Source organism: Orbicella faveolata, unplaced genomic scaffold, assembly GCF_042242905.1.
Source record: "Orbicella faveolata isolate gen_17 unplaced genomic scaffold, um_ofav_v1 contig_48, whole genome shotgun sequence".
Classification (NCBI taxonomy): Eukaryota; Metazoa; Cnidaria; class Anthozoa; order Scleractinia; family Merulinidae; genus Orbicella; species Orbicella faveolata.
In genome coordinates, this window is record NW_028301578.1 from 12,311,188 (window position 1) to 12,337,285 (window position 26,098).

The 26,098-nt window shown below is 39.8% G+C and overlaps 3 protein-coding genes across 3 annotated transcripts; all 3 read right to left on the reverse strand.

Moving 5' to 3' along the window:
- Positions 1-294: 294 nt before the first annotated feature.
- Positions 295-6,735, reverse strand: LOC149096577 (uncharacterized). Its single transcript, XM_089280922.1, has 8 exons — positions 6,661-6,735; positions 5,932-6,321; positions 5,137-5,328; positions 4,659-4,802; positions 3,631-3,936; positions 2,652-2,810; positions 2,387-2,517; positions 295-1,455 (listed from the first exon to the last, which is right to left on the reverse strand). Exons 1-8 carry the CDS (start codon positions 6,733-6,735, stop codon positions 1,425-1,427), a joined length of 1,428 nt encoding a protein of 475 aa, XP_089137048.1. The 3' UTR covers positions 295-1,424.
- A 3,189-nt stretch (positions 6,736-9,924) lies between these two features.
- Positions 9,925-11,766, reverse strand: LOC110069760 (uncharacterized). Its single transcript, XM_089280923.1, has 2 exons — positions 11,740-11,766; positions 9,925-11,378 (listed from the first exon to the last, which is right to left on the reverse strand). The coding sequence occupies exons 1-2, from the start codon at positions 11,764-11,766 to the stop codon at positions 10,065-10,067; spliced, it is 1,341 nt and encodes a 446-aa protein (XP_089137049.1). The 3' UTR covers positions 9,925-10,064.
- Positions 11,767-18,386: 6,620 nt separating this feature from the next.
- LOC110039705 (uncharacterized) lies at positions 18,387-26,093 on the reverse strand. Its single transcript, XM_020744847.2, has 8 exons — positions 25,877-26,093; positions 24,151-24,540; positions 23,288-23,479; positions 22,817-22,960; positions 21,787-22,092; positions 20,818-20,976; positions 20,553-20,683; positions 18,387-19,624 (listed from the first exon to the last, which is right to left on the reverse strand). Exons 1-8 carry the CDS (start codon positions 25,931-25,933, stop codon positions 19,594-19,596), a joined length of 1,410 nt encoding a protein of 469 aa, XP_020600506.2. The 5' UTR covers positions 25,934-26,093; the 3' UTR covers positions 18,387-19,593.
- Between the last annotated feature and the right edge of the window lie 5 nt (positions 26,094-26,098).

A 26,098-nucleotide genomic window follows, 5' to 3' on the forward strand; every position in this document is an offset into this window, starting at 1 on the left:
CACTTTAATTTGGGAAGGGTGTATAAGTGTTCGGCGGTCATGGTCAGGCCCTGGAGTAATCCTAATCTAATTTCCTGTCACTTCGTCATGATAAAACCAAGCAAACAGGTTCATAAAATAAATAAATTAAAAAAAATAATAAGAACAGATAAGAAAATTATTATCGTGATGTCGCGTACCATAGTAGAAATTGCCTTGGACAAGCTTAGTCCCACTTTCAGTAAGAGAATAAGGTAAACTTCAGCTGTTCTTTTTCTACTTTTCCCAGAAACCGAAGTTTCAGTCAACCAAAGATCAGAGAAACAATTTTGTTTCTTTACTCAATATATCACAAACGGTTCGTTTGTAACTGTTTCTACCAATAGGGACGCTCGCATTCAGGGTAAGTAGTTTTAATGTAAACTACCTTAAAGTTTATCTGTCAAAAAGACGGGCTTTAGCTACCTTACACAAAGTACTAGGAATTTGCCTTAAGTAGTGTCTTGTTTGATGTTCACAGCTACATTTTTTGTTGCACTTGACTTGCAACTTAGTCTCGTCCACACTACGCCGGAGAAATTTGAAAACGAAAGTTTCAATCTGAAAACGCATCAAATGTTTTCCGTCCACACTACGCCGGAGAAATTTGAAAACGCAACAATCACCGGTCGTTTTGAATTTGTGTTTGAGGAAAACTCGGGCAGGCAAATCACGTGATTATCGTGACGTCATCGTTTTCGAAAAGCTTTGTTTCCAAAATGTTTTTCGTCCACACCAAATCGCAAGGCCGGCGTTTCCAAATTCCTCTGGTTTGAAGAGCGTTTTCGAAAAGCTCCATTTTCGTGACGGATTAGTGTGGACGGTTGGCCTAACAGTATTTTCAACTTCCTTAAGCGTAGTGTACACTGGGCCTTATGGAACGACTCTTTGGCAAGCGTACATCATATATTTATATATATTAGCCTAAATTGCCCTCTCTTTTCTTGCTACGTTCTAACTATATGGTGCGATTTATTCCATCTCGTACGCAAGCTGAGCGCAGTACATCTCATAATACAGGAACTGCTATTGCCTTAAGCTTGGCAGCGTTTTGTAGAACAAACATTTAATAAGTAGTTGTTTGAGTGTATTATAAATATACAGTAAAGTTTTGCGATTGATATTTGTTCCTTCTGTGGTCTTATTCGTAACACTGACTAAAGTAATATCCATCTAAAAATTACTCGCAACCAGGGAAAAAAATATCCATTATCTCCTTGTTCGAAGATTCATTGTCAAAACATAAAAATTATTCACCTCTAACACGAAAATCTACATGCAGCTTCTCTATATTTTAAAAAATCTACTAATATCCATTTTTTTTACTTCTTTTCTCGGAACATGTGAATAGCAACACATTTAAAATCTTACACAACACGCTCGCAGTTAATAAGTTTTTCTTCCTTTCATTCATTTAGGCCAAGGAGAGCCAAGAACCTGAGGAAAGAAAAGGCACTTTTATAAGAAATGGAATCCTCCGGTATGGAAAAACAAGGGTGCCAAAGAAATTCCATAGGGCAGCCACTAAAGTTAGAGTCGTTTATTAGGTAGGAGGTTTTGAAGGTGGACTAAAAATGAAATATTACGTTGAGAATAATTTGCTGCTTTGAACTGTTCTGCATTTAGTGTTGTGTTCTTGGCACGTGGGGACTCGATGTCTTTATATTTTCTATGGAATTCTTTCCCTGGCTTTGCACTTACAGAGCAGTTTCAGTTCAATTGGGTGTTGTAAAACTAAAACCAAAGTTATCACTCTGGCCAATCACAAAGGACACAGACAATCAAGTGAACCAGTCAAAACTAGAAGTAAATATATGTATGTGTAGCTGACGCCAAGTGCGGGAAAACGTGTGTGAGGGAGACACGATTGGCTTTGGTTTTACTTCCGATTGGATGAAAAAGTGGCGCCGTTTTTTTTTTTTTTTCTTTCATGGGTAATGATTGTGCTCAGTAGTCTTAACCACAAATCTCTGCAAAAGAAGCAATTACCACGGAATATATTTTCGCTTTTACTTTGAGAACGGGCAAAGTCTGTATAAGAGCCAAGAGGCTCATCAGGCCGGAGCTTATGCCGGTTTCCGTAACATGAAGCGACTAGGAGTATTTCTACTCCGCCCTGGATGCGATACTAGAGCATTGCAGGGTTAACCCCCAGCATTAAATTCGCCGGTACTCATTTATACACCTGGGTGGAGAGGTACTGTGAGAGTAAAGTGTCTTGCCCAAGAACACAACACAATGTCCCCGGCAAGGGCTCGAACCCAGACCACTCGATGGAGTGCACTAATCATGAGACCACCGCTCCTCCACTCTTTGAAAATAAGGTTGTCGATGTTTCGTATTCGTTGAATAATGTCAGACAGCTTACTTGTAAATATGTCCATCTAACCAGTCTTTATGCTTTAGTCCATTGAGCCAAGAGTCAGGTAATTTACTGGCGCCCAGTTTACAGCCCAGCAAAGCTCCAGCCACAGCGCCATTAGTATCAGCGTCCCCGGCCTGCAAAAGAAATAGGTCCGCACAGCGTACAAATGTTACGATTAAGTAAAACGGAGACATTCCCTTAGCCAGTACAACATGAGCTAGCTCTTGCAGTGACGTTTAAGCTATTTTAGCCTTTGACATGTACTCACCTCAAATGCGACGGCCTCTATGGCCACTCGGAAGTCATTTTGCCTCAGGGACCAAAATCCTGCACCTAAACATTTATATGTGTAACCTATTTTCCCAGCTTCATCCAGATCAAGATCATCTAATGACTTCGCAAACATGTGTTGTTTTAATTCCTCTTCCTAGAGACAGAGAGAGAGAGAAAGAGAAAGAGACCATGAGGACTGTTAATTTAAATTACAGAAACTAGCCTGCGAACAGGCTCCCGGCGAGTGCGAAAAAAGTTTCGCACTCGTCGACTCACTTTGCTCGCCGAATATTTTTTTCCGTCCTCGCCGGGAACCTGTTCACAGGCTATACAGAGACCAGAAAATTTACAACTGTAAGATGTCTATATGAAAGTGCAGTGTAGTTAACCGACAAAATGTCCACAAATGACCAATGTGCCGATGTAATGTGACCGTCGACATGAATGGTGACAAACGAAACCATGCACCCAATGTGCTAAATTACTTACAGTATTGTTGGGCACATAAATGTTTCGTTCAAATTGTCTACCTTATGATCTTTTTGACCTTTCAATCTTTTCTCCATTCTCGTGCTACATGTAGTCTAGACAACATATTGTTCCCACATGATGCCCTCCTAATCAGTTAATGAGTAAAGTTGAATCCCGTTATTCCGAACACTCAGGGGAAACAAAAAACAACTTGAAATAACGGGAGTTTTAAGCAACCGATAGTAAATGACTGAAGGACAAATCCAAGGAAAATTGTTTTGAATTTGAAATGACGGAGAATTTGAAATAGCCCAGTTCGAATTAGCGGGGTCCAACTGTACTTGAAATATTTTGCATACATGTACATGTAACAACATCTGTTTAACAGCTTCAAGTATGACGGTGGCATGACTATATATGTAACTATGTATCCATATTTTGCCGCATGATGTCCTCCTACTAAGTTAATAAGCACAATATTTTGCATGCACATGTGACATCACCTGTTCAACAGTTTCAAGTGTGGCACAGGCATAACTATATGCCTCCTGTATGATTGCCTCAACATCAAAACAGTTGGATTCCTTCTCAAAATATTTTCCCTGTAACATCATTGCAACTGCTGTTGTTGTGGCAACACATGATGCAATGCATCTTGGGTCAGCATGTGTGACCTTGCATGCTGCCTTGGTGTTTTTTATTACTTCCTCGATGTTGCCAAAGTCATGAATTCCAAGAATAGAAGTTCGCATCACACCTCCGTTTGGAGCAACTAAGTGACCAGACTCTTCCCACACATACTCTGCTGCCTGGATTTAATAAGTCGCAACCATTAATTACTAGTAAATTCATTTTCAATCAAAGAGTTTGGTTATAAGAGACTACGTAATGTGCAAACAATTATAATAAATTAATAGTCTTTTCTAATCCAAGGCATGTTTCTTTCACCACTCTTTGAACTTGCTGTAACCTTTAACTTACATAATAAGTGGTTCCAGAAAATATCCATACCCACCCAAACGAGGGATATTGGAAATTCAAAGTGGGAGGGTTCTCAAAGGCCAAATTTTTTGAGGAAAGTAAGAACCAAATATAAACTTTCCACAGGGTTTGGTGGGAAAGGGTGGGGGGGGGGGGGGAGGGGGAGAGATTCAAACCAAAAAACCATACATGGGAGGGATATGGATATTTCCTGGAACAGAGCAAGAAATTAAGAATCCACATATACTCCACAGGGGTGTGCTCTAGAAGGGCCCAGGTGCCACAGGCAACTAACTTTTGTCTTCGGGCGACCGAAAACCTCACTTTTTTCATTAAGCGTACAAGTCTGGGGACCCAGGATTTCATGGACAGGAACATTTGGGCTTCCGGTAATTTTTCTTAGATCACAGCCTTGCGCCATAGATCCCCTTTCAAAGGCAAGAAAGCACCCCTCTTCACTCCCTACAGCTCCTTTACAACTGAGGGAGTTGTCAATCTGTAGTATCTGCACAGGGACCCTGCTTTCTAGGGTTAGTCACTGATTCTATACCTGATGTGGATTAGTAAGGAAGTTAGGATGGTGCAGAACTTTGTATGTGGTGCGGCCAATACCCATTCCACCCATGTCCCCAAGTTCCGCAAAACCTTTCCTGCTCCAGTTCCTCATCTTTTTGGCAAAATCCACAGGCTCTATCTGCAAGTCAAGGGAAAAACTCAGTGACAGAAGTAAGAAGATACTAATTAAGGAGATTTGTAACTTCTACTGAAAATGCAGTCACTAATTAAAAAGTAGTTGTTGCTAAAAGTTGCATGTTCAATGTTTAAATGCATAATGACCAATATCAATGATCTGGTCTTTCCAGCTCTTTTTATTAAAGGTAGTATATATCTTCCCATATGTGTCCTAAAAAAATGGGGGGAGTGGTCTCTACAATAATCATACACCCCCATCTACATGTACTATTTCTGATCCGCCTTCTACTTCAACTCTTCATGTCAGCCCTGCTGGTGAATACATGCAGACTAACCTTGCCATCGTTGTCTAACAGCGAACGTAAGATCAAAATCATCTGATCAGAATCATCAGTCCAGTCTCCAGTCTCCCATCTGCTTCGATGCAAGTCATAAATTTTCATGCCATATTCTAAATGTGGCTCTTTCTTTTCTCTTTCCTCAAAGTCCATCACTTTCTCTTTTACACCATTTGATTTACCATAAATCTAAAACAAATGATTCAGAAATTTGTTACCACCTGCCTGCCTGGCCCAGGATTCAAATTGTTCCCTGCACAATTTTAATGCCAAGGTGTACTGTGCTCTGACTATGTCTTACAATATACAAACTGGTGGTTTCAGATTTCACATGATTTTCGTCCTTTCCTATCAGGTTGTTCTTGTTTTCAGCTTTCGCATAGACAGTGTATCAGCTAACGGATTGGTGGTGTATCTGCTGACGTATTGGTTAAGGGTCAGTTATTGCATTCATTAGGTAGTGTGTTGGTGATGTGTGGGTAATGTGTCACTAACTCATGGGCCAACACGCTGGCTGACGCATTGGCAGGATGGGATTCTCTACCTTTACTTAAGACTCTTAGTGGTACAAATCTTTATTTACCGGTACTTCAGATTCCATGTGATCACTCATTTATCATATAGTTAATATTATGCCAGATGCTCAGACACACATTAAATTGCACTGTAGTGCAAATTAAATCAAACTATAAATGATAAATTGGCCTACTCTCAGCCAATCACAATGTTTATAATAAATTTTCTGATAATATATCTCAAATGAACCTATAAGCCATAATTACATCAACTCACATGGGCAGCTTCTGATTTACTCATAAACTCGGTCAACAGTCCTATGGCATCTCCAATGCAGTTTCCATAAATAACTCCTTTTATGTGATCCACCAACTCCTTCTTTTCAAAGTTAGATTTGATGCTAAAAGAATGAGGTGCTCCAGTTTTGTCTTCCTGCAGTCCAGATGGGGAATGAGATTCTTCTGAACTTGTTACATTTGAAGCTTGTTCTTCATTCTTGGTGTTTCCTTCCATACAAGTAGTTTGGCTGGCTGCAGATTCTGTACCATGACCTCTTTTGTGGCTTGTTGAAATAGGGTGTCCTTCATCTTTGGTGTTTTGTTGACTGATGTTGGTGACAGAAGATTCTGTTTTACCTACGAAGCTTGCCTGGTCATCGGAAGGACACTGTTACAGAAAATGAAATAATGACAAAAGTTATTAGTCATAATCTATGTTTACAAAGTAACATGATTCCAAAGGCTGGATCATGTTTGCAACTAGAATGGATCAGGTTCATATTGCCAAGGCTGCCTTGTAGTGGACAACACCTGGCAAAGAAAACACCACCTGACACAAAACTGTCATGGCTGAGCTCAGTGAGGTAAAACTAACTCGGGGTGAGGCACAGCACATCATACAAAATAAGGATAAATGGAGAGGGATTGTTGTTGCCTTATGTCCCACAGGGAACAGAGAGGATTAAGTAAAGTAAAGTAACTATGTTCTTCCATTGGATGTTTTAACATCATCATTGTCGTCGTAATCGCTATCATCATCATCATCGTTATCACCATGCATGCCAAAGTCCATCTCCACCATTGCTGATTATTCATGATTACTCACCGCACCAGAGGGTGGGCATTTCTAAAAGATTCTATTCTCCAGTGCATTCATTGTCACTGGGTACTGATTTTGCAGTGCCAAAGCCAGGCTCCCTTCTTGTCATAAAGACTGCTGGTCTTTTATGTCCCAATTCTTGTAGTACAGTGTATGGAGTAACTAAGACTACGTACACTTTACTAATCCCCCCAGAATTGGGAAACAGCTTACTCCAGCATACTGGAATCATGATGTGACACGGGAAGATTGGGAACTGAAACACCTGTTGTAAACACAAAATGGCCGTGGCATTTATCAATCCTTCCTTGGATCCCCAGATCACCGTTTACTGTTCATACATGTATTTGTGCCGAGAGTTGTCCGAAAGAGTGCTTCTACAAACCTTTCAAGAGGACTCTACATGATTAAACCGGCTTCGAGGAAAACAATGGTCAGTAATACAAAGAACATCGAAGTATGTGACCGTCACGCTCGACACAGATGACAAACGTATAAATGTACCCTGTATACAAACCTACCGCTGGAAGGTAAAGTTGGCAGTTTTAATGCTACCTAGGTTTCAAGGATCGCTACAAAGGACCAAAACTTTAATCTTGAAGCCAGGTAAAAGATGTACGTGAATTTGTCGGAGCACTTTACGAAGGCGAGTATGTTAGTTACTCACTGGAATATTTTCAAAATTTCCGGAACTTTAAGCGGTCCTTAGCTTTGAAAACCTAGTGGGCAGACAAATTTTAATATTGTTTTAAATTAAGGCCGGCCATTTATACTTTATTCATGTAGTTCAGCAGTTTCAAACAGGTGCCATATTTTTAAAACGTGCCTTCAAAGTAGAGCTATTTTCGTGTTTGGTTCAAAACTCGATTTAATGGGTAGGAAATCTTCTTTTAACCGTTAAAGGAACAACATTGAATTGTAATTACAACGCGGCTAAACAAACAGCTATGATATATCTATAGTTGAAAAAAAGAATTGAGACTTTTGAGCGAATATTAAGTTTTTGAGAGCGCCGGCAATATGTGCTATTTTTCCAGTTTCGGCAGGCATTCAACTTGTGTCGAGCGGACCGAACTTCAATTAATCCTAGAAAAGTTCAATTAGAATTTTTAATCAAATAAAACTCATTTTAGTGATTGACTAGGTAAGGGCTTCGAAATCCCAGCTTATGAGAAAAATCGAATTTTCGAAGTAAAATCAGTGGTTGGTTTTTACAGAGACGTCTCTTAAAACTTTTACACCTTTGGCATTACGCATATTTGCATTATTGCATTACCTGTACTAAACATGCAATTAAGTAATGTATTGGTGTGAGTGACTTAGTTGCTGTGGCGGAGCTTTCAGTTTCCTGGGCAAGAGAAAATTAACATTTCCATTGACAATTTTTTGGCCACAAGTGCGGTAGTTTATTTTTAATTTGTAACATTGTAAGCTAAGTGTAAGTTGGCAAAACATGCAAAGTATTATTCCTTACATAAATGCACTGAATAACATCAAAAAGAACGGAAATGAATTGATAAATGCAGAGTATAGTTCATTTCCTATTTAGGTCTAAAAATGTTACAAAGCAGTGCGAGACAATACTACTGTCAATTGTCTGATTTCTTTCCCTTGAACGAAGAAAAAGCTAGAAAATTAAAATATTACATGCATTCAGCTTCGTTCTGACTGTCGAAGGTAAAGTTGCTTAGCACATTACAAAAACGTAACTAGCAAATAATTTTTTAACTTAATATAAGTGTTAAGAACGCTCAACCCTTTCAATGTGTGCCAGCTAAACTGTAAGTCTATATTTTTGCTTGCGACCTCAGTCTCGTTTCCAAAACTCGGCGCTATTCCTTTGATCAGCACCTGACCAGACCTGATATAAAGTCTCTTCCGATACTATGGGTACGTTCTAAAAGTAATCAGACTTGAGAAATTATGGCAGGCTCACAGTAATATTGACAACAAGAAAGCGTACTTTAGGGACAAGACTGTTGTGACCCTGTAAATGCCCTAGTCAGCCACACTGAAATCGCTGTGAAACTACTTAAGATAATTAAACACACTTTCAGGAACACAACTTACAGTAAAGCAACAAGATTTTGCCTCACCATGCAACACCAATAATTTCGATGGCATCGAAAATTACGGAGGCTGATTAGGGTTTTAAGGCAGCCAAATGCATCAGGCGCGCGCAATTTCTACCGTTGTTCCCACCAAAATTGCCACGTAATTTCCCAACTCCTGGAGATTTTAGTCAAATTTAATCATAATTAAGACAGCCACTAAAAAGTTAAGCTTTGTAAACCGCATATACATAGAGAAATTAAGATTGTTGTTCACCTGCTTTACCGGCTTGTAATTTGCATATTTTCGCTTCCAACCCTTACAAACCTCGAGGCCAGGAAAACCAGGAGTGGCATTGAATTTTTGCGTTCGACCGTGGTTAGGTTGTGACCCGAGTTGACCTACGATATGCCTAGTGAAAAAGCAAAAATGTCCATGTAATTGTTGATAGTTTTAGGCCAGTAGTCCTTTGAAATCAGTTATATACAGTTGAACCCCACAATTTCAAACTCTCAGAGGAAGCGAAAATTAGGTCGAAATAGCCGATAGTAAATGAATGAAGGGCCAAGGGAAAAGGTTTGGAGTTCGAATTAGAGGGGTCCAATTGTAGTTCCACATTACACAATAGCCTACTGCATACTAAGCACTAAAAGCAGAATGCACTAAAATTCAATTCAAAAGTGGAAATCCCGGGGGAAGGAGGAATTCTCTACGGGGAGGCCAGCTCCGAGGTTCAACCTTTTATCCTTTTGTACAATATTTTGCCAGAAAAGGTACCCCTTTCGTATACGATTTATTGAAAAACGGTTCTCCTTTCATATACTTTCATAGCTGGCCCTTATTATAAATAAATCGCCAAAAGAAGTGTTCTTCTTAATTGTTATTTTCATGTAGAGCTTAATAAATGAAATGACACAGCCATAAGGTGCTTGTCTTCAAAATAATTATTTTAATTAAAGGCCTTTTAAAATAACTAAATGACAGATTTTCCTAACTTTTCATATACCTTAACTCAATCACTAAACTTTCATTTGCCTAGAGCCCGAAAAATTACCCCTTTTGGGCGGAGCCTCCCCGTATAGACCATTATAGGGTATAACAGTCCCCAAGAAGGGGGGTAGGGGGGGGGGGTTAAAATACCGAAGGAATAAGTTATTTATGTGCAGGGTTCTATTTTCTACTTCGTTTCCAGTGTACACCAACGATGCAATTATAAGAATCGAAAGAAAACATTTTACAATCGTTTCGTACTCGGAGTCTCAAGATACACTGCACCAAGATGGCGATTCTTTTTCTTGGCCCAAGATTTTCATTTTCTCTTCCAAGTTTATGTGTTTATCCTCAAGAAAGCTGCTCCGCACGAACATCAGGGAATAGACGACAACGTTGCGTGCAGACTCGACGCGCAAAACGCGCAAGTCTTCGACAGGCACACGCATTTCAGGGTCAGGAGATGTCGACTCGAAGTTGAGAACCGTGGATCTATATGATACGAAGCTGCCAGTTTTGCAGTAGGCTTTCACGAGGACGCACCATTCTTGGGATTCGGAGATGACTCGCTCCGAATACGCTTCATGAGATGAGTAAAAAATGCATGGGGAGAGGAAAATCGCTGCTGCCCAGCTAGCGATACCAAGATACGCTTTGTTGAGTTCGAAGTGGCCCTCTTCTGGCATGATACCATTTGAACCAGCGGGGAGAAGACCTTTCTTTATGATGGACTCCAGATGTCTAAATCGAGTACCATGCCATGCTAGTTTCCAGTAGCGGCAAATGTCATCCCATTGGGCTCGCGTGCCTTCGTCAAGGATGCCCTGATCACGTATGAGTTCCTTAGCTACGACTTCCTCTTGGTACTTTATCAGTCGCACTCGGTCTACAAGGCACTTACCTCTGAGCTCTGCGGTAAAAGACAAAATTTTGTCTGCCGATGCGGTTTGAATCAGTCTCCGTATCTCGGGCGTAGCACCTTCGTCTAGGGCAGTATTTTCAGCCTTGTTTTGTATGTCTGTTTTCGCACCATGCTGGAGTAAAAGCCCAACAACAAGTGCATGACGGTAGTATGCTGCACCATGAAGGGGCGTGCTACCAGTAGATTGGACTGCATTGATAGATGCGCCTTCATCTAGGAGTAACTCGCACATGTCATAGAAACCTGACCTGCTTACGATGTATAGCACTGTCCGAGTGCGCTCATCGTTATCTTTTAGAAGATCTTTTCCAGACCTGATCTCGGAAGCAAGCACTCTTGTATGCCCACATGCTGCTAGCACGAAGTGGTCAGACTTTGTGATGGCAAACTCGTCCAAGCCAGATTTTTCCACGTACCTGCTACCTGGTGACGTGAGCATATGGTAGGCTACAGTTGCCATTGCACGATTCTGGCGCACTTTTTGGGTCATTCTCCCCTTAAAAGCTTTCTCGATTTCCACACGAGACGGCCCGTTAAACGAATGAAGATCCAGCACTTGCCACGGGTTTAAGGTTTCAGGAATGTCAACTCTGCCTTGTCCTTTAGCATAGTAAGATATGATGCAGCCATTTTTTTTTCCATTGGGATAACAAGTGTCCCTCTAAAATATAATCATGGCCATAATTAGAACAGAATATAGATATCGGGCCTTCCGAGGAAAGGAGTGTCAAGTGTTTGCAAGTGTCGATATTCTTGAAATGGCGCCCAACATTAACAGTTCTACCTTCAGGGTGTGGACGGGCCGGGGGTTCTGGAATCTCAGCTTTTTGTTAAATTTGTACTGATTTTTCAGCTATCATTTAAAAGCTAAGCCCATTTCCCAGTTATCAGAGTATATTTTTCGTGTTAAGGTGTTTCGATGCCGTTTTTTCTGGATCATAACAAGCGTTTTCAATCAGCTTTTTTACCAAACGTGGGTCTGCCCTTTATCGGAGCAATGTAAAAATAACGCCAGTTATTACAAATAGATTGAAGTTTGGGTAAGACATGGATTTTGTCACGAACTAGATGTGATACAAATAAGCTAACACCAGTATGAAATATAAGAATCCTTGAGTGTGATTCACCTGAACAGCTGGTATCTCTTCTTCCACAACAGGCCCGCTCCCCACTATCCATTCAAGAAACCTCGTAAAGAATGCCATCTGCTATTTCGGATGATGAACTACAAAAACTCCGCAAGACCTTTAAATATAAAACAAAGTTTTACTTATGATGTTCTACTCTGTTTGTGCATAAACATGTTAAAAGGGTCGATTGCCTAAATAATCAAATCATTGACCCCATACATATACATATTGATCCTCGTTATAGATATGGAGGTGGTTTAGGGAAATGCTATTAATTTCATAAGAATAAGTTATCACACTACTAGAATGACCACGTATAGTGCACCAGGCACTTGTTTAAGTTAAAGTCTGCATACGAGCCAAGTGGCCCATCAGGCCCAAGGATATCCCGGTTTATGTAGCATGAAGCGACTAGGAATATTTCTACTCCCCCCTGGATGGGATGCCAGTCCATCGCAGGGCTACCCATGGCATTAAGTTCGCCGGTGCCCATTTATACACCTGGGTGGAGATCTAGAGGCACTGAGAGTAAAGTGTCTTGCCCAAGAACAAAACACAATGCCCCCAGCCAGGGGTCGAGCTCGGACTGCTCGATTTGGAGACGAGCGCACTAACCGCGAGGTCACCACGCCTCCCTAGGCCTTTGTTTACCGACAGTTTTTAAATTGCTTCTATACATTTAATTTACCTCTCGTACTACATCAAAAAAAAAAGAAAAAAAAAACACTTCGACGGGGCTCAATTTTCGAGTAAACTTCCTCAAAGCTCTTAACAGTTGATCAAAAAAATTGAATGGTTTCAAACAGTAAACTACTAAAAATCCATCAACGACTCGACGAAATTATGTACCTTTAATCTGTAAGATTAACGAAGAGTCCCTCGAGCATTTACTGTTTTTCTATAAGACCACCGAGGTCTTTTGGAAAGAGATGTTATCATGGCTGGCCATCCACAAAAGCGAATTAAATTTTTCACTCAAAGACGTTTTGTTTGGTAAATTTGATATTGATAAAGACTTTGAAGTAATTAACCACATTCTCGTGCAATGTTTTACATCTATAGGTGTAAGCTCTATAATACAAAACCATCTTTAGATGTTTTTAAGGCTAAATTAAAAGCCACTCTTAACATAGAATTGTTGATTGCCAAACGAAATGGTAAACTTGTACAACATAACAAAAAGTGGGATTCGTTTATTTCCGTAGTAGTATAAGCATCTCCCCTTTCTATTAAGTTCACTGGCACCAATTTATACACCTGGGAGGAAGGAGGCACTGTGAAAGTAACGGGCCTTGCCCAAAAAGTCCCCGGCCAGGACTCGAACCCTGACCGCTCGATCCAGAGACAAGTACACTAACCGTACCGTGAGGCCACTGCGCCTCCCACCATCCCAGTAATGCTAGTGACAAAAGCTCAGCGGCACTGAGAGACAGTCTCCTCCAAGTTTCTGTCCAGAGCAATAGGTTGTCTTCGACAGAATAAGTGTAATAGCTGTATTTTGGACAAGCTGTAGCTTAGACATTTGCACATTGGAAAGTCCATAGCTGAGTCAAGAGGTAATAAAGGCATGGACAATTGTACACAGACTATCCTCAGATAGTTATTTCGCAATTTTTCGAATATTTTGTAAATTAAAGAATGTACTCCTGCACACCTTGCTGATATGTCTGGACATTTTTTCACCAAACTAGACTCCTAATTTTCAAGCACAGCAGTGACAGAGTAATTTCACTATCACCAATGCGTAAACAAATGTTGCAATCTAACTTATTTAGCTGATACCGTGTTCCTATTAACAACACCTTGGTTTTGTCATCATTAAGTAGGAGTCTATGATTAATCATCCACCTTCGAATATGTGCAATACACCTTTCCATTTTACTCACTCCGACATCTTGACGTGGCTCAGAAGCTTAAATAAAGCTGAGTTCCGTCAGTAAAGCAATGTACATGTGGTAGGTGTTTTTCTATAACATCGAACAACTGAAATAATAAGTAGTATTGGTCCGAAACAAGAGCCTTGAGGTGCCCGGTAATCCAGGTTGAAGCATCTAGAAAGTGTTCCACTGATGGATATCTGCTGACCTCTATTAGACAAATACATTTTGAACCAGTTCAGGACTGTCCCCAGTAAACCGACATTGTTTTGCAGTGTAGCATTTATTGTTAAGGTAGAAAACTGAATTTGATACATCCTTAAAGTGTTAAAAAGCCATTATATTACCACATTTCAGAACCACTTTTCAATTCCCTAGAATTTCTAGTCCGGTACTGGTAATATCCTTGTTTCAGAGTAACTATGAGGTTTGGCTTTTATTAATGGGGTGTTAACCTTACCATAGTTTTTTTGTTAAAGAAACAAAAATAGTTTTTTTAAATAGAACGTCTTTAACAAAAGCAACGTCACAAATGTTTAACTATCAGATCACAACTTGTCAGGGCTAATGAAGTCTCATACGTATATTCCGTTAAATATTTGTTTACAAGCAAGTTTTCTGCAAAGGGACAACGTTAACCATCATTTTTCAATTACAGTTGTATTGTCAACTCACGGTTTATAAATATATGCAGATTATAATTTTAAACTTACAATAGAAACTTCAAAAAAAGAAAAAAACGAGGTATATTTGGTCTTTCTTGGAGCATTTCTTCACCTTGCCGAGGATGAAGTCATATTTTACCCTCATTGTAATTTAAACTTCCCAACCAGCTTCGTGGTTATAAGCCCGGTAACACTGCCTGCTGTTGATCTAATGTGACTGGTTGCCACGTCAAGCAACTTTTAATAAGAGATTAGTGATACGTATTGGTGATTTTCGGCAAATCATAGCATGTCATATGGCAGAATGTTTTTGTTCGAGCAAGCCTCGAAAGTCTCGAAATTGGAGCTCGAATAAATGCTTTGTGAGAGGAAAGTTTCTTGGCCACTATGACTGATGTGTGCTTTTGTGTCAAAGAGTTCCAAAGGCAAAGCATAGCAACAGGGAAAGCAAGTACAGTAAAAACCAGCATCAGGTAAGAACCTAGTGATTTAAGAACCTACGGGCTGAAATTTTGCTTTCAAATACCCAAACATATAAGAACCTGTTCAGCCTGCCAAAGAAAAATAGGTTTTTATTCAAAAAAATTCACTCCAATTTTGATGGTCTAAATTCTGGAATTAATTGTGTGAGAAACGTCTGACAAAAAGTTATAGTGTACTGGTTTCCTTTGATTTCTTTTTTTTAGATTTTCACTAGAAATATGTTTTCCATAAAGTTACAGTGCAATACAACAATTCAAAACTTAAATATCTTATGAAATAAAATATAGAAATGTATTGGTGTTCCTCTGAGAAATTGGAACCTATTAAGAACCTAATCAGCCTGAATTGTGAAAAACTACCCTAAAATATAAGAACCTGGTCTGCATGCCTGATCTCGAAAATTCTAGGTTCTTATACGCGATTTTTACTGTAAGTGTTTAACCAATATTGGCTGCCATGGCTGCTTCGTTGATTTCCCCATGGTAGCGTGTGCTAAAATGAGCGATTTAGGGTCCCCTGGGTGTGAATATTTCAGCATGAGGAAAGTGCAATATAATCCATCTGAACAGCACTACATAAGCGGTTTATAGAATCAAAGATTTAAATTGCGATTTTTTACCACCGAAGGGCCGCAAGGCAAACCAAACAAGGTTATTTCAAGCTGTTAAAAATGTGAGAAAATAGCAACCTCCTGGTAGATGAGCCCAGAAACAGGTTCGGTAACTTTCTGAGAAGCACAAATAGCAGCGTAACACAGTAGCATTTTATGCAATTGCGGGATGTACGAAGTGCGAGCTACAGACTGCCATTTTCAAAACAGATGGAAGTCCGATGGTAGCGGCAAGAACAGTTTTTAAAAATACTTCAAAGAAGATCAATGTCTGACGGCAGAATCGTATTTCAGTGGCGAAATAATTTTCAAGAAATACACAAACACGTAACGATGTTCTTCGCAGAACAAAACTTCAAATGTGACTCTTTTTCTCAGAAATCACGTGAGTTTGCATCTTGGCTACGCTCATGATGATGCAACTCTTCCTTGCGAGATCAAAATGAAAAAATAACTTTCCAAGTGAGCTGAATATAAAATCAAGTAAAGTTGACGACGATCACAAAATTGTTAGCGTTGCTTTGCTTGGTTGTTTCTATAGCTGAACTGATCTGAGCAGAAACGATTTAAGACGATCAATATGCGCAATTATATCATATCTTCTCGCGGCTTCTTTTCGTCGCTTCCTACCTACTTTTCTACCTCTTCCAGTTTCTGCTCGAGGACAGTAAGAAGAAACGGAATATTATGGTTATATAGCAGGCCAGCTCTACTTACGTTTCCAAATCAATCCCCTCGTTCGGAAATACACGAACAGCAAAATGTCTGAAATACGCCACTTTCGATATATTAAAATTCAGCTTGATAGTGAGGCCTAGAGGACACAAACAAAAGAAATGAATAAACATGTCATTCAATTCCCTTTGTTTGTGTCCTCTAAGCTTCACTGCCAAGCTGAATTTTAATATATCAAAAGACGGTTTATTATTGCACATTCTCGTCCCCAGAGGCCGCGCTCCTTTTGGTCAGCACCAAGAATGAATGGACCCGATTTTCTGAGCACGCGCGGAGAATTCGTTTCGTTTTGTTAGCTAATTCGATTTGTTAGACTTGACTCTGAGTATGCGCAGAGTGACAGGAAGTCCGTAAATCGGGGACTTCCGAGACCAGGATTCTTGGTGCTGACCAAAAGGAGCGCGGCCTCTGGGTACGATCGAGAATGTTGTTGTTATGGTAAGAAAAACCGGAACATCTTCCAGGACGTTTATTGTCGTACGTAGTCCCTTTTATTTATCGGCTGCAAACCGGAAATGAAAACACGAATGAAAACACACTGCAAATGAAAACACGATTGGTCAAGTCGCTAGGACTAGACCATGTGATAATTCCTTGAAGAGGTTAGTGGAGAGAAACCGGTCCCTTGCAGTGTCTGTCTACATGAGAGGACTTACTACTCAGGGAAATAGCAAAATCTCTTTGGTTTTCGTTTGGTCGCAGGGACTTGTCCCACGAACAGTTCATGCAGAGAGTGGCAATTATAATTTGGAGGGAAAAGTCCCAGGGACTAGCCCTTTCAATTATTTAAACCAGTGTAATTCTGCTGCGACTAGACGATGTCACTGATAATGATACTCAGAGGTAATTAAAGCACGAGTATTTGCATATTTAATGGTATTTAGGCCAATTTATAGCACGCTGGACAAAACTGATCTGGATCGACTCGACGTTTTACGATAAAAAATTAAAACAAGCGAAACGATGAAAGTGATTTTGTGATTGTCTTAAACTTTTTATTAAATTCCATACATGGGAACTTATTTTCATATAGCTGATCACGCAAGGATGACTTGCGTTACAGCGTATCTAAATTTGCAGACTGAATCACAAAAGTACGGAAAATTGATTTCTAAGAAAAACGTTGTCATGGTTTGCATCGACATCGTAGTGTTAGACCAGTGTTGTTGTGCGAAAAACATCGTTGGGTGGTTGTGGATTTTTTTTTTGTTTTTTTATTGAATTACGTACGAAAATCAATCTAAGCAGCATTATAATCCTGTGATACATCAGCGGTTTAGAGAATCAAAGATTCAAGTTTTGATGCTACCACTGAAATCAAACAAAGTTATTTCAAGCTGTTATGCAAGAAAATGCGAGAAAATAGCAAGCTCCTGTAGGATAAGCTAAGAAACAGGCCCGGAAACGTGTATAAAAGCACAGATAGCAGTGTGTAAGGTTCTTGGCCGACTACGCTTTAACACAGGAGTATCCTCTGCAATTGTGGCTTGTACGAAGCGCGAGTTGAAGGCAGCCATCATGAAAACAGACGGAAGACCAATCTAGTGGCAAGAACAGTTTAAAGACTTCAAAGAAGATCAGTTTCTGAAGACAGTATCGTATTTTATTGGCCTAATAAGTCGTAAGTCTTTCTCGTGCTTTCTTGTCAAAATCTTGACAAATACATCCTCCAGACGTAGAGTTTTCTCGCAAAACAACAATCCAAATGTGAGTCTTTTTTCTGAGAAATCACACACCTTTGTGAATTTTGTGAAATTGCATACTTTTGTGACTCAGTTACCAAATTTGGATAACGTGTAACGCAAACGTTTCTTGCGTGATCCATGTAAAAATAAGTTTCCATGTGTGGAATCAGAAGGTTCTGGTGGAATTTATAGAAGAATTAAGTTTAAGACAATCACAAAATTATTTGTGTAGTTATTTGTGTAGTAATCCTCATCTAATTTCCTGTCACTTTGTCATGATAAAACCAAGGAAACAGGTTGATAAAATAAATAAATTAAAAAAAAAAAAATAAGAACAGATAAGAAAATTATTATCGTGATGTCGCGTATCATGGTAGAAATTGCCTTGGACAAGCTTAGTCCCACTTTCAGTAAGAGAATAAGGTAAACTTCAGCTGGTCTTTTACCACTTTTCCCAGAAACCGAAGTTTCAATCAACCAAAGATCAGAGAAACAATTTTGTTTCTTTACTCAATATATCACAAACGGTTTGTTTGTAACTGTTTGTACCAATAGGGACGCTCCCATCCAGGGTAAGTAGTTTTAATGTAAACTACCTTAAAGTTTATCTGTCAAAAAGACGGGCTTTGGCTACCTTAAACAAAGTACTAGGAATTTACCTTAAGTAATGTCTTGTTTGATGTTAACAGTTATATTTTTTTGTTGCACTTGGGTTGCAACTTAGGTCCCGCCCACATTACGCCGGAGAAATTTGAAAACGAAAGTTTCAATCTGAAAACGCATCAAATGTTTTCCAGCCATACTACGCCGGAGGCATTTTACTGAAGACGGAGGTTTCACTCTGAAAACGCATCAAATGTTTTCCGTCCACACTACGCCGGAAAAATTTAAAAACGCAACAATCACGGGTCATTTTGGATTTGTGTTTGAGGAAAACTCGGTCAGGAAAATCACATGATCATCGTGACGTCATCGTTTTTGAAAAGCTTCGTTTTCAAAATGTTTTCCGTCCACAACAAATCGCAAGGCCGGCGTTTCCAAATTCCTCTGGTTTGAAGAGCGTTTTCGAAAAGTTCTTTTTTCGTGACGGATCAGTGTAGACGGTTAGCCTAACCGTATTTTCAACTTCCTTAAGCGTAGTTTACACGGGGCCTTATGGAAGGATTCTATGGGAAGTGTCCATCATATCTTTATATATATCAGCCTACATTGCTCTCTTTTTTCTTGCTAAGTTCTAACTATATGGTTTGATTTATTCCATCTCGTACGCAAGCTGAGCGCAGTACATCTCATAATACAGGAACTGCTTTTGCCTTAAGGTTAGCAGCGTTTTGTAGAACAAACATTCAATAAGTAGTTGTTTGAGTGTATTATAAACATACAGTAAAGTTTTGCAATTGATATTTGTTCCTTCTGTGGTCTTATTCGTAACACTGACTAAAGTAATATCCATCTAAAAATTATTCGCAACCAGGAAAAAAAATATCCATTATCTCCTTGCTCGAAAATTCATCGTCAAAACATAAAAATTATTCACCTCTAACACGAAAATCTACCTGCAGCTTCTCTATATTTTAAAAATCTACTAATATCCAATTTTTTTTTACTTCTTTTCTTGGAATATGTGCCTGAACAGCAATACATCAAAAATTTTACACAACACGCTCCCAGTTAATACGTTTTTCTTCCTTTCATTCATTTAGGCCAAGGAGAGCCAAAAACCTGAGGAAAGAAAAGGCACTTTAATGAGAAATGCAATCCTCAGGTATGGAAAAACAAGGGTGACAAAGAAATTCCATAGGGCAGCCACTGAAGTTAGAGTCGTTTATTAAGTAGGAGGTTTTGAAGGTGGACTAAAAATGAAATATTAAGTTGCGAATAATTTGCTGCTTTGAACTGTTCTGCATTTAGTGTTGTGTTCTTGGCACGTGGGGACTCGAAGTCTTTATACTTTCTATGGAATTCTTTCTCTGGCTTTGCACTTACAGAGCAGTTTCAGTTCAATTGGGTGTTGTAAAACTAAAACCAAAGTTATCACTCTGGCCAATCACAAAAGCCACAGACAATCAAGTGGACCAGTCAAAACTAGAAGTAAATACATGTATGTGTAGCTGACGCCAAGCGCGGGAAAACGTGTTTGAGGGAGACACGATTGGCTTTGGTTTTACTTATGATTGGATGAAAAAGTGGCGCCATTTTTTTTTTTTCATGGGTAATGATTGTGCTCATTAGTCTTAACCACAAATCTCTGCAAAAGAAGCAATTACCACGGACTATATTTTCGCTTTTACTTTGAGAACGGGCAAAGTCTGTATAAGAGCCAAGAGGCTCATCAGGCCGGAGCTTATGCCGGTTTCCGTAACATGAAGCGACTAGGAGTATTTCTACTCCGCCCTGGATGCGATACTAGTCTATCGCAGGGTTACCCCCAGCATTAAATTCGCCGGTACTCAGTTATACACCTGGGTGGAGAGAGGCACTGTTAGAGTAAAGTGTCTTGCCCAAGAACACAACACAATGTCCCCGGCCAGGGCTCGAACCCAGACCACTCGATGGAGCGCACTAATCATGAGACCACCGCTCCTCCACTCTTTGAAAATAAGGTTGTCGACATTTCGTATTCGTTGAATAATAAGGTCAGGCAGCTTACTTGTAAATATGTCCATCTAACCAGTCTTTATGCTTTAGTCCATTGAACCAAGAGTCAGGTAATTTACTGGCGCCCAGTTTACAGCCCAGCAAAGCTCCAGACACAGCGCCATTAGTATCAGCGTCCCCGGCCTGCAAACGAAATAGGTCCGCACGCCGTACAAATGTTACGATTAAGTAAAATGGAGACATTTTCTTAGCCAGTACAACATGAGCTAGCTCTTGCAGTTACGTTTAAGCTATTTTAGCCTTTGACACATACTCACCTCAAATGCGACGGCCTCTATGGCCGTTCGGAAGTCATTTTGCCTCAGGGACCAAAATCCTGCACCTAAACATTTATATGTGTAACCTATTTTCCCAGCTTCATCCAGATTAAGATCATCTAATGACTTGGCAAACATGTGTTGTTTTAATTCCTCTTCCTAGAGAGAGAAAGAGAAAGAGACAATGAGGACTGTTCATTTAAATTACAGAAACTAGCCTGCGAACAGGCTCCCGGCGAGTGTGAAAAAAGTTTCGCACTCGTCGGCTCACTTTGCTCGCCGAATATTTTTTTCCGTCCTCGCCGGGAACCTGTTCACAGGCTATACAGAGACCAGAAAATTTACAACTGTAAGATGTCTATATGAAAGTGCAGTGTAGTTAACCGACAAAATGTCCACAAATGACCAATGTGCCGATGTAATGTGACCGTCGACATGAATGGTGACAAACGAAACCATGCACCCAATGTGCTAAATTACTTACAGTATTGTTGGGCACATAAATGTTTCGTTCAAATTGTCTACCTTATGATCTTTTTGACCTTTCAATCTTTTCTCCATTCTCGTGCTACATGTAGTCTAGACAACATATTGTTCCCACATGATGCCCTCCTAATCAGTTAATGAGTAAAGTTGAATCCCGTTATTCCGAACACTCAGGGGAAACAAAAAACAACTTGAAATAACGGGAGTTTTAAGCAACCGATAGTAAATGACTGAAGGACAAATCCAAGGAAAATTGTTTTGAATTTGAAATGACGGAGAATTTGAAATAGCCCAGTTCGAATTAGCGGGGTCCAACTGTACTTGAAATATTTTGCATACATGTACATGTAACAACACCTGTTTAACAGCTTCAAGTATGACGGTGGCATGACTATATATGTAACTATGTATCCATATTTTGCCGCATGATGTCCTCCTACTAAGTTAATAAGCACAATATTTTGCATGCACATGTGACATCACCTGTTCAACAGTTTCAAGTGTGGCACAGGCATAACTATATGCCTCCTGTATGATTGCCTCAACATCAAAACAGTTGGATTCCTTCTCAAAATATTTTCCCTGTAACATCATTGCAACTGCTGTTGTTGTGGCAACACATGATGCAATGCATCTTGGGTCAGCATGTGTGACCTTGCATGCTGCCTTGGTGTTTTTTATTACTTCCTCGATGTTGCCAAAGTCATGAATTCCAAGAATAGAAGTTCGCATCACACCTCCGTTTGGAGCAACTAAGTGACCAGACTCTTCCCACACATACTCTGCTGCCTGGATTTAATAAGTCACAACCATTAATTACTAGTAAATTCATTTTCAATCAAAGAGTTTGGTTATAAGAGGCTACGTAATGTGCAAACAATTATAATAAATTAATAGTCTTTTCTAATCCAAGGCATGTTTCTTTCACCACTCTTTGAACTTGCTGTAACCTTTAACTTACATAATAAGTGGTTCCAGAAAATATCCATACCCACCCAAACGAGGGATATTGGAAATTCAAAGTGGGAGGGTTCTCAAAGGCCAAATTTTTTGAGGAAAGTAAGAACCAAATATAAACTTTCCACAGGGTTTGGTGGGAAAGGGTGTGGGGGGGGGGGGGGGGGGGGAGAGATTCAAACCAAAAAACCATACATGGGAGGGATATGGATATTTCCTGGAACAGAGCAAGAAATTAAGAATCCACATATACTCCACAGGGGTGTGCTCTAGAAGGGCCCAGGTGCCACAGGCAACTAACTTTTGTCTTCGGGCGACCGAAAACCTCACTTTTTTCATTAAGCGTACAAGTCTGGGGACCCAGGATTTCATGGACAGGAACATTTGGGCTTCCCGTAATTTTTCTTAGATCACAGCCTTGCGCCATAGGCCCCCTTTCAAAGGCAAGAAAGCACCCCTCTTCACTCCCTACAGCCCCTTTACAACTGAGGGAGTTGTCAATCTGTAGTATCTGCACAGGGACCCTGCTTTCTAGGGTTAGTCACTGATTCTATACCTGATGTGGATTAGTAAGGAAGTTAGGATGGTGCAGAACTTTGTATGTGGTGCGGCCAATACCCATTCCACCCATGTCCCCAAGTTCTGCGAAACCTTTCCTGCTCCAGTTCCTCATCTTTTTGGCAAAATCCACAGGCTCCATCTGCAAGTCAAGGGAAAAACTCAGTGTCAGAAGTAACAAGATTCTAATTAAGGAGATTTGTAACTTCTACTGAAAATGCAGTCACTAAAAGTAGTTTTTGCTGGAAGTTGCATGTTTAATGTTTAAATGCATGGTGACCAATACCATTGACCTGGTCTTTCCAGCTCTTTTTATTAAAGTTAGTTCACATCTTCCCACATGCGTCCCAAAAAAGGGGGGTATAGTCTCTACAATAATCATGCACCCCCATCTACAGGTACTATTTCTGATCCGCCTTCTACTTAAACTCTCAATGTCAGCCCTGCTGATGAATACATGCAGACTAACCTTGCCATCGTTGTCTAACAGCGAAAGTAAGATCAAAATCATCTGATCAGAATCATCAGTCCAGTCTCCAGTCTCCCATCTGCTTCGATGAAAGTCATAATTTTTCATGCCATATTCTAAATGTGGCTCTTTCTTTTCTCTTTTCACAAAGTCCATCAATTTCTCTTTTACACCATCTGATTTACCATAAATCTAAAACAAATGATTCAGAAATTTGTTACCACCTGCCTGCCTGGCCCAGGATTCAAATTGTTCCCTGCATAATTTTAATGCCAAGGTACATGTATACTGTGCTCTGACTATGTCTTACAATATAGAAATTGGTGGTTTCAGATTTCACATTTTCGTCCTTTCCTATCAGGTTGTTCTTGTTTCCAGCTGTCGCATTGACACTGTATCAGCCAACGAATTGGTAGTGTGTCTGCTGACGTATTGGTTAAGGGTCAGTTATTGCATTTATTAGGTAGTGTGTTGGTGATGTGTGGGTATTGTGTGACTAATTCACAGGCCGACACGTTGGCTGACGCATTGGCAGAATGGGATTCTCTACCTTTACTTAAGACTCTTACTATCTCCACAGTATTTCCCAGTTATATTTGGAAAGTTCTCAGTTTGGAGAATTTTCAAATATCATGACTGGTACAAATCTTTATTTTCTGGTACTTCAGATTCCATGTGATTACTCATTTATCATATAGTTAATATTATGCCAGATGCACATTAAATTGCACTGTAGTGCAAATTAAATTAAAATATTAATGATAAATTGGCCTTATCTCAGCCAATCACAATGCTTATAATAAATTTTGTCATTTAATAATATATCACAAATGAGCCTATAAGTAATAATTACATCAACTCACATGGGCAGCTTCTGATTTACTCATAAACTCGGTCAACAGTCCTATGGCATCTCCAATGCAGTTTCCATAAATAACTCCTTTTACGTGATCCACCAAGTCCTTCTTTTCAAACTTAGATTCGATGTCAAAAGAATGAGGTGCTCCTGTTTTGTCTTCCTGCAGTCCAGATGGGGAATGAGATTCTTCTGAACTTGTTACAGTTGAAGTTCGTTCTTCATTCTTGGTGTTTCCTTCCATACAAGTAGTTTGGCTGGCTGCAGATTCCGTACCATGATCTCTTTTGTGGCTTGTCGAAATAGGGTGTCCTTCATCTTTGGTGTTTTGTTGACTGATGTTGGTGACAGAAGATTCTGTTTTACCTATGAAGCTTGCCTGGTCATCAGAAGGACACTGTTACAGAGAATGAAATAATGACAAAAGTTATTAGTCATAATCTATGTTAACAAAGTAACATGATTCTGATGGCTGGGTCATGTTTACAACTAGAATGGATCAGGCTCATATTCCCAAGGTTGCCTTGTAATGGACAACACCTGGCAAAGGAAACACCACCTGGCACAAAACTGTCATGGCTGAGCTCACTGAGGTGAAACTCACTTGGGGTGAGGCATAACACATCATACAAAATAGGGATAAATGGATAGGGATTGTTGTTGCCTTATGTCCAACAGGGAACAGAGAGGATTAAGTAAAGTAAAGTAACTATGTTCTTCCATTGGATGGTTTAATATCATCATCGTGGTAATCGCTATCATCATCATCATCATCATCATCATCGTTGTCGTCGTCGTTGTCATCACCATGCATGCCAAAGTCCATCTCCACCATTGCTGATTATTCACGATTACTCACTGCACCAGAAGGTGGGCATTTCTGAAAGATTCTATTCTCCACTGCCTTCATTGTCACTAGGTACTGATTCTGCAATATCAAAGCCGTGCTCCCTTCTTGTCATAAAGACTGCTGGTCTTTTATGTCCCTGCCAATTCTTGTAGTACAGTGTATGGAGTAACTAAGACTACATGAACTTTTCTAATCCCCCCAGAATTGGGAAACCGCTTACTGGCAGCTTTCCCTGACATTTCTTTGGTACCTACATGTATTTATTTCAGTTCCTGTTGAAGAGAGGCATTGTCAAGGTAATTAAAACTTATCCAAAAATGCAACAAAAATGACCCTCGCTCAGTAAGTACTCAGCACCACACGGACTCGATCTGGATCAGGAATCCAAAATGTCCACTGCACCATTAGCCCACCCAGCTCTCTCAAAATTTCAACATGGCTGATTGTTTAGTATTCAATTTCCTGTTAGGCTGTGAATCAGTCACACACCTCGACCATTTGAAAGCTTTGCATAAGAAACTTTCCCGAGGCCATCTGAATAGGGACAACAGTTTAATAAACTAATTTAAACGTCCAGGGTTTGAACTAATATCAAACCTCTTACAGTGCATATTGCTGTACATGTAATTATAATTATAATTATAACTTGGCGAATATAAGTTTAAGGTTGAGCCTAACTTGAAACACTAGTATTCTAAAACCTCTGTTTAGTAACCCGGTTATGCAGCTGATAATTTATGACACGAAACCTCCCTGACGACATTTCAGTATACATTACACCTGAAATAAGGCAACTGCTTTCTTTTAGTTTTGCAAGCATATTCAAAAGCTGGGTTTTTTTTGAAAAATTCGAGTCAGCATTTCCTTCCTCTCCTCTACTTACTGGTTCAGTATCGATTCGTTCCTCACTGTCTGCCGGCTTGTTTTGAACACCATCCATGCTAGACTGGTTCGGTTAAGAAAAGGACTCAACCACTGTATATCCTGTGAAGCTGTCAAATGTTTTATTCGCAAAAAATATCAACTAATGGACCGAGAATTTCCTCTACTTTCGCTTTGCATTGTGGCGGAAATCGGCTTTTCAAAGCGTTTACCCCGTCATGTA

Coding starts and splice junctions, on each gene's coding strand:
- LOC149096577 (XM_089280922.1), bottom strand. CDS start 6,735: ATGGTGGAGATGGACTTTGGCATGCATGGTGATAACGATGATGATGAT. Junction 6,322..6,660: donor ATTACGACGACAATGATGAT/GTTAAAACATCC, acceptor TTTCTGTAACAG/TGTCCTTCCGATGACCAGGC. Junction 4,803..5,136: donor TGTTAGACAACGATGGCAAG/GTTAGTCTGCAT, acceptor CTTGACTTGCAG/ATAGAGCCTGTGGATTTTGC.
- LOC110069760 (XM_089280923.1), bottom strand. CDS start 11,766: ATGTCTTACCCAAACTTCAATCTATTT. Junction 11,379..11,739: donor ACCCAAACTTCAATCTATTT/GTAATAACTGGC, acceptor ATTATATTTTAG/AGGGACACTTGTTATCCCAA.
- LOC110039705 (XM_020744847.2), bottom strand. CDS start 25,933: ATGGATGGTGTTCAAAACAAGCCGGCAGACAGTGAGGAACGAATCGAT. Junction 20,977..21,786: donor CACTTGAAACTGTTGAACAG/GTGATGTCACAT, acceptor TTCTCTCTCTAG/GAAGAGGAATTAAAACAACA. Junction 20,684..20,817: donor TAGAGGCCGTCGCATTTGAG/GTGAGTATGTGT, acceptor TTTCGTTTGCAG/GCCGGGGACGCTGATACTAA.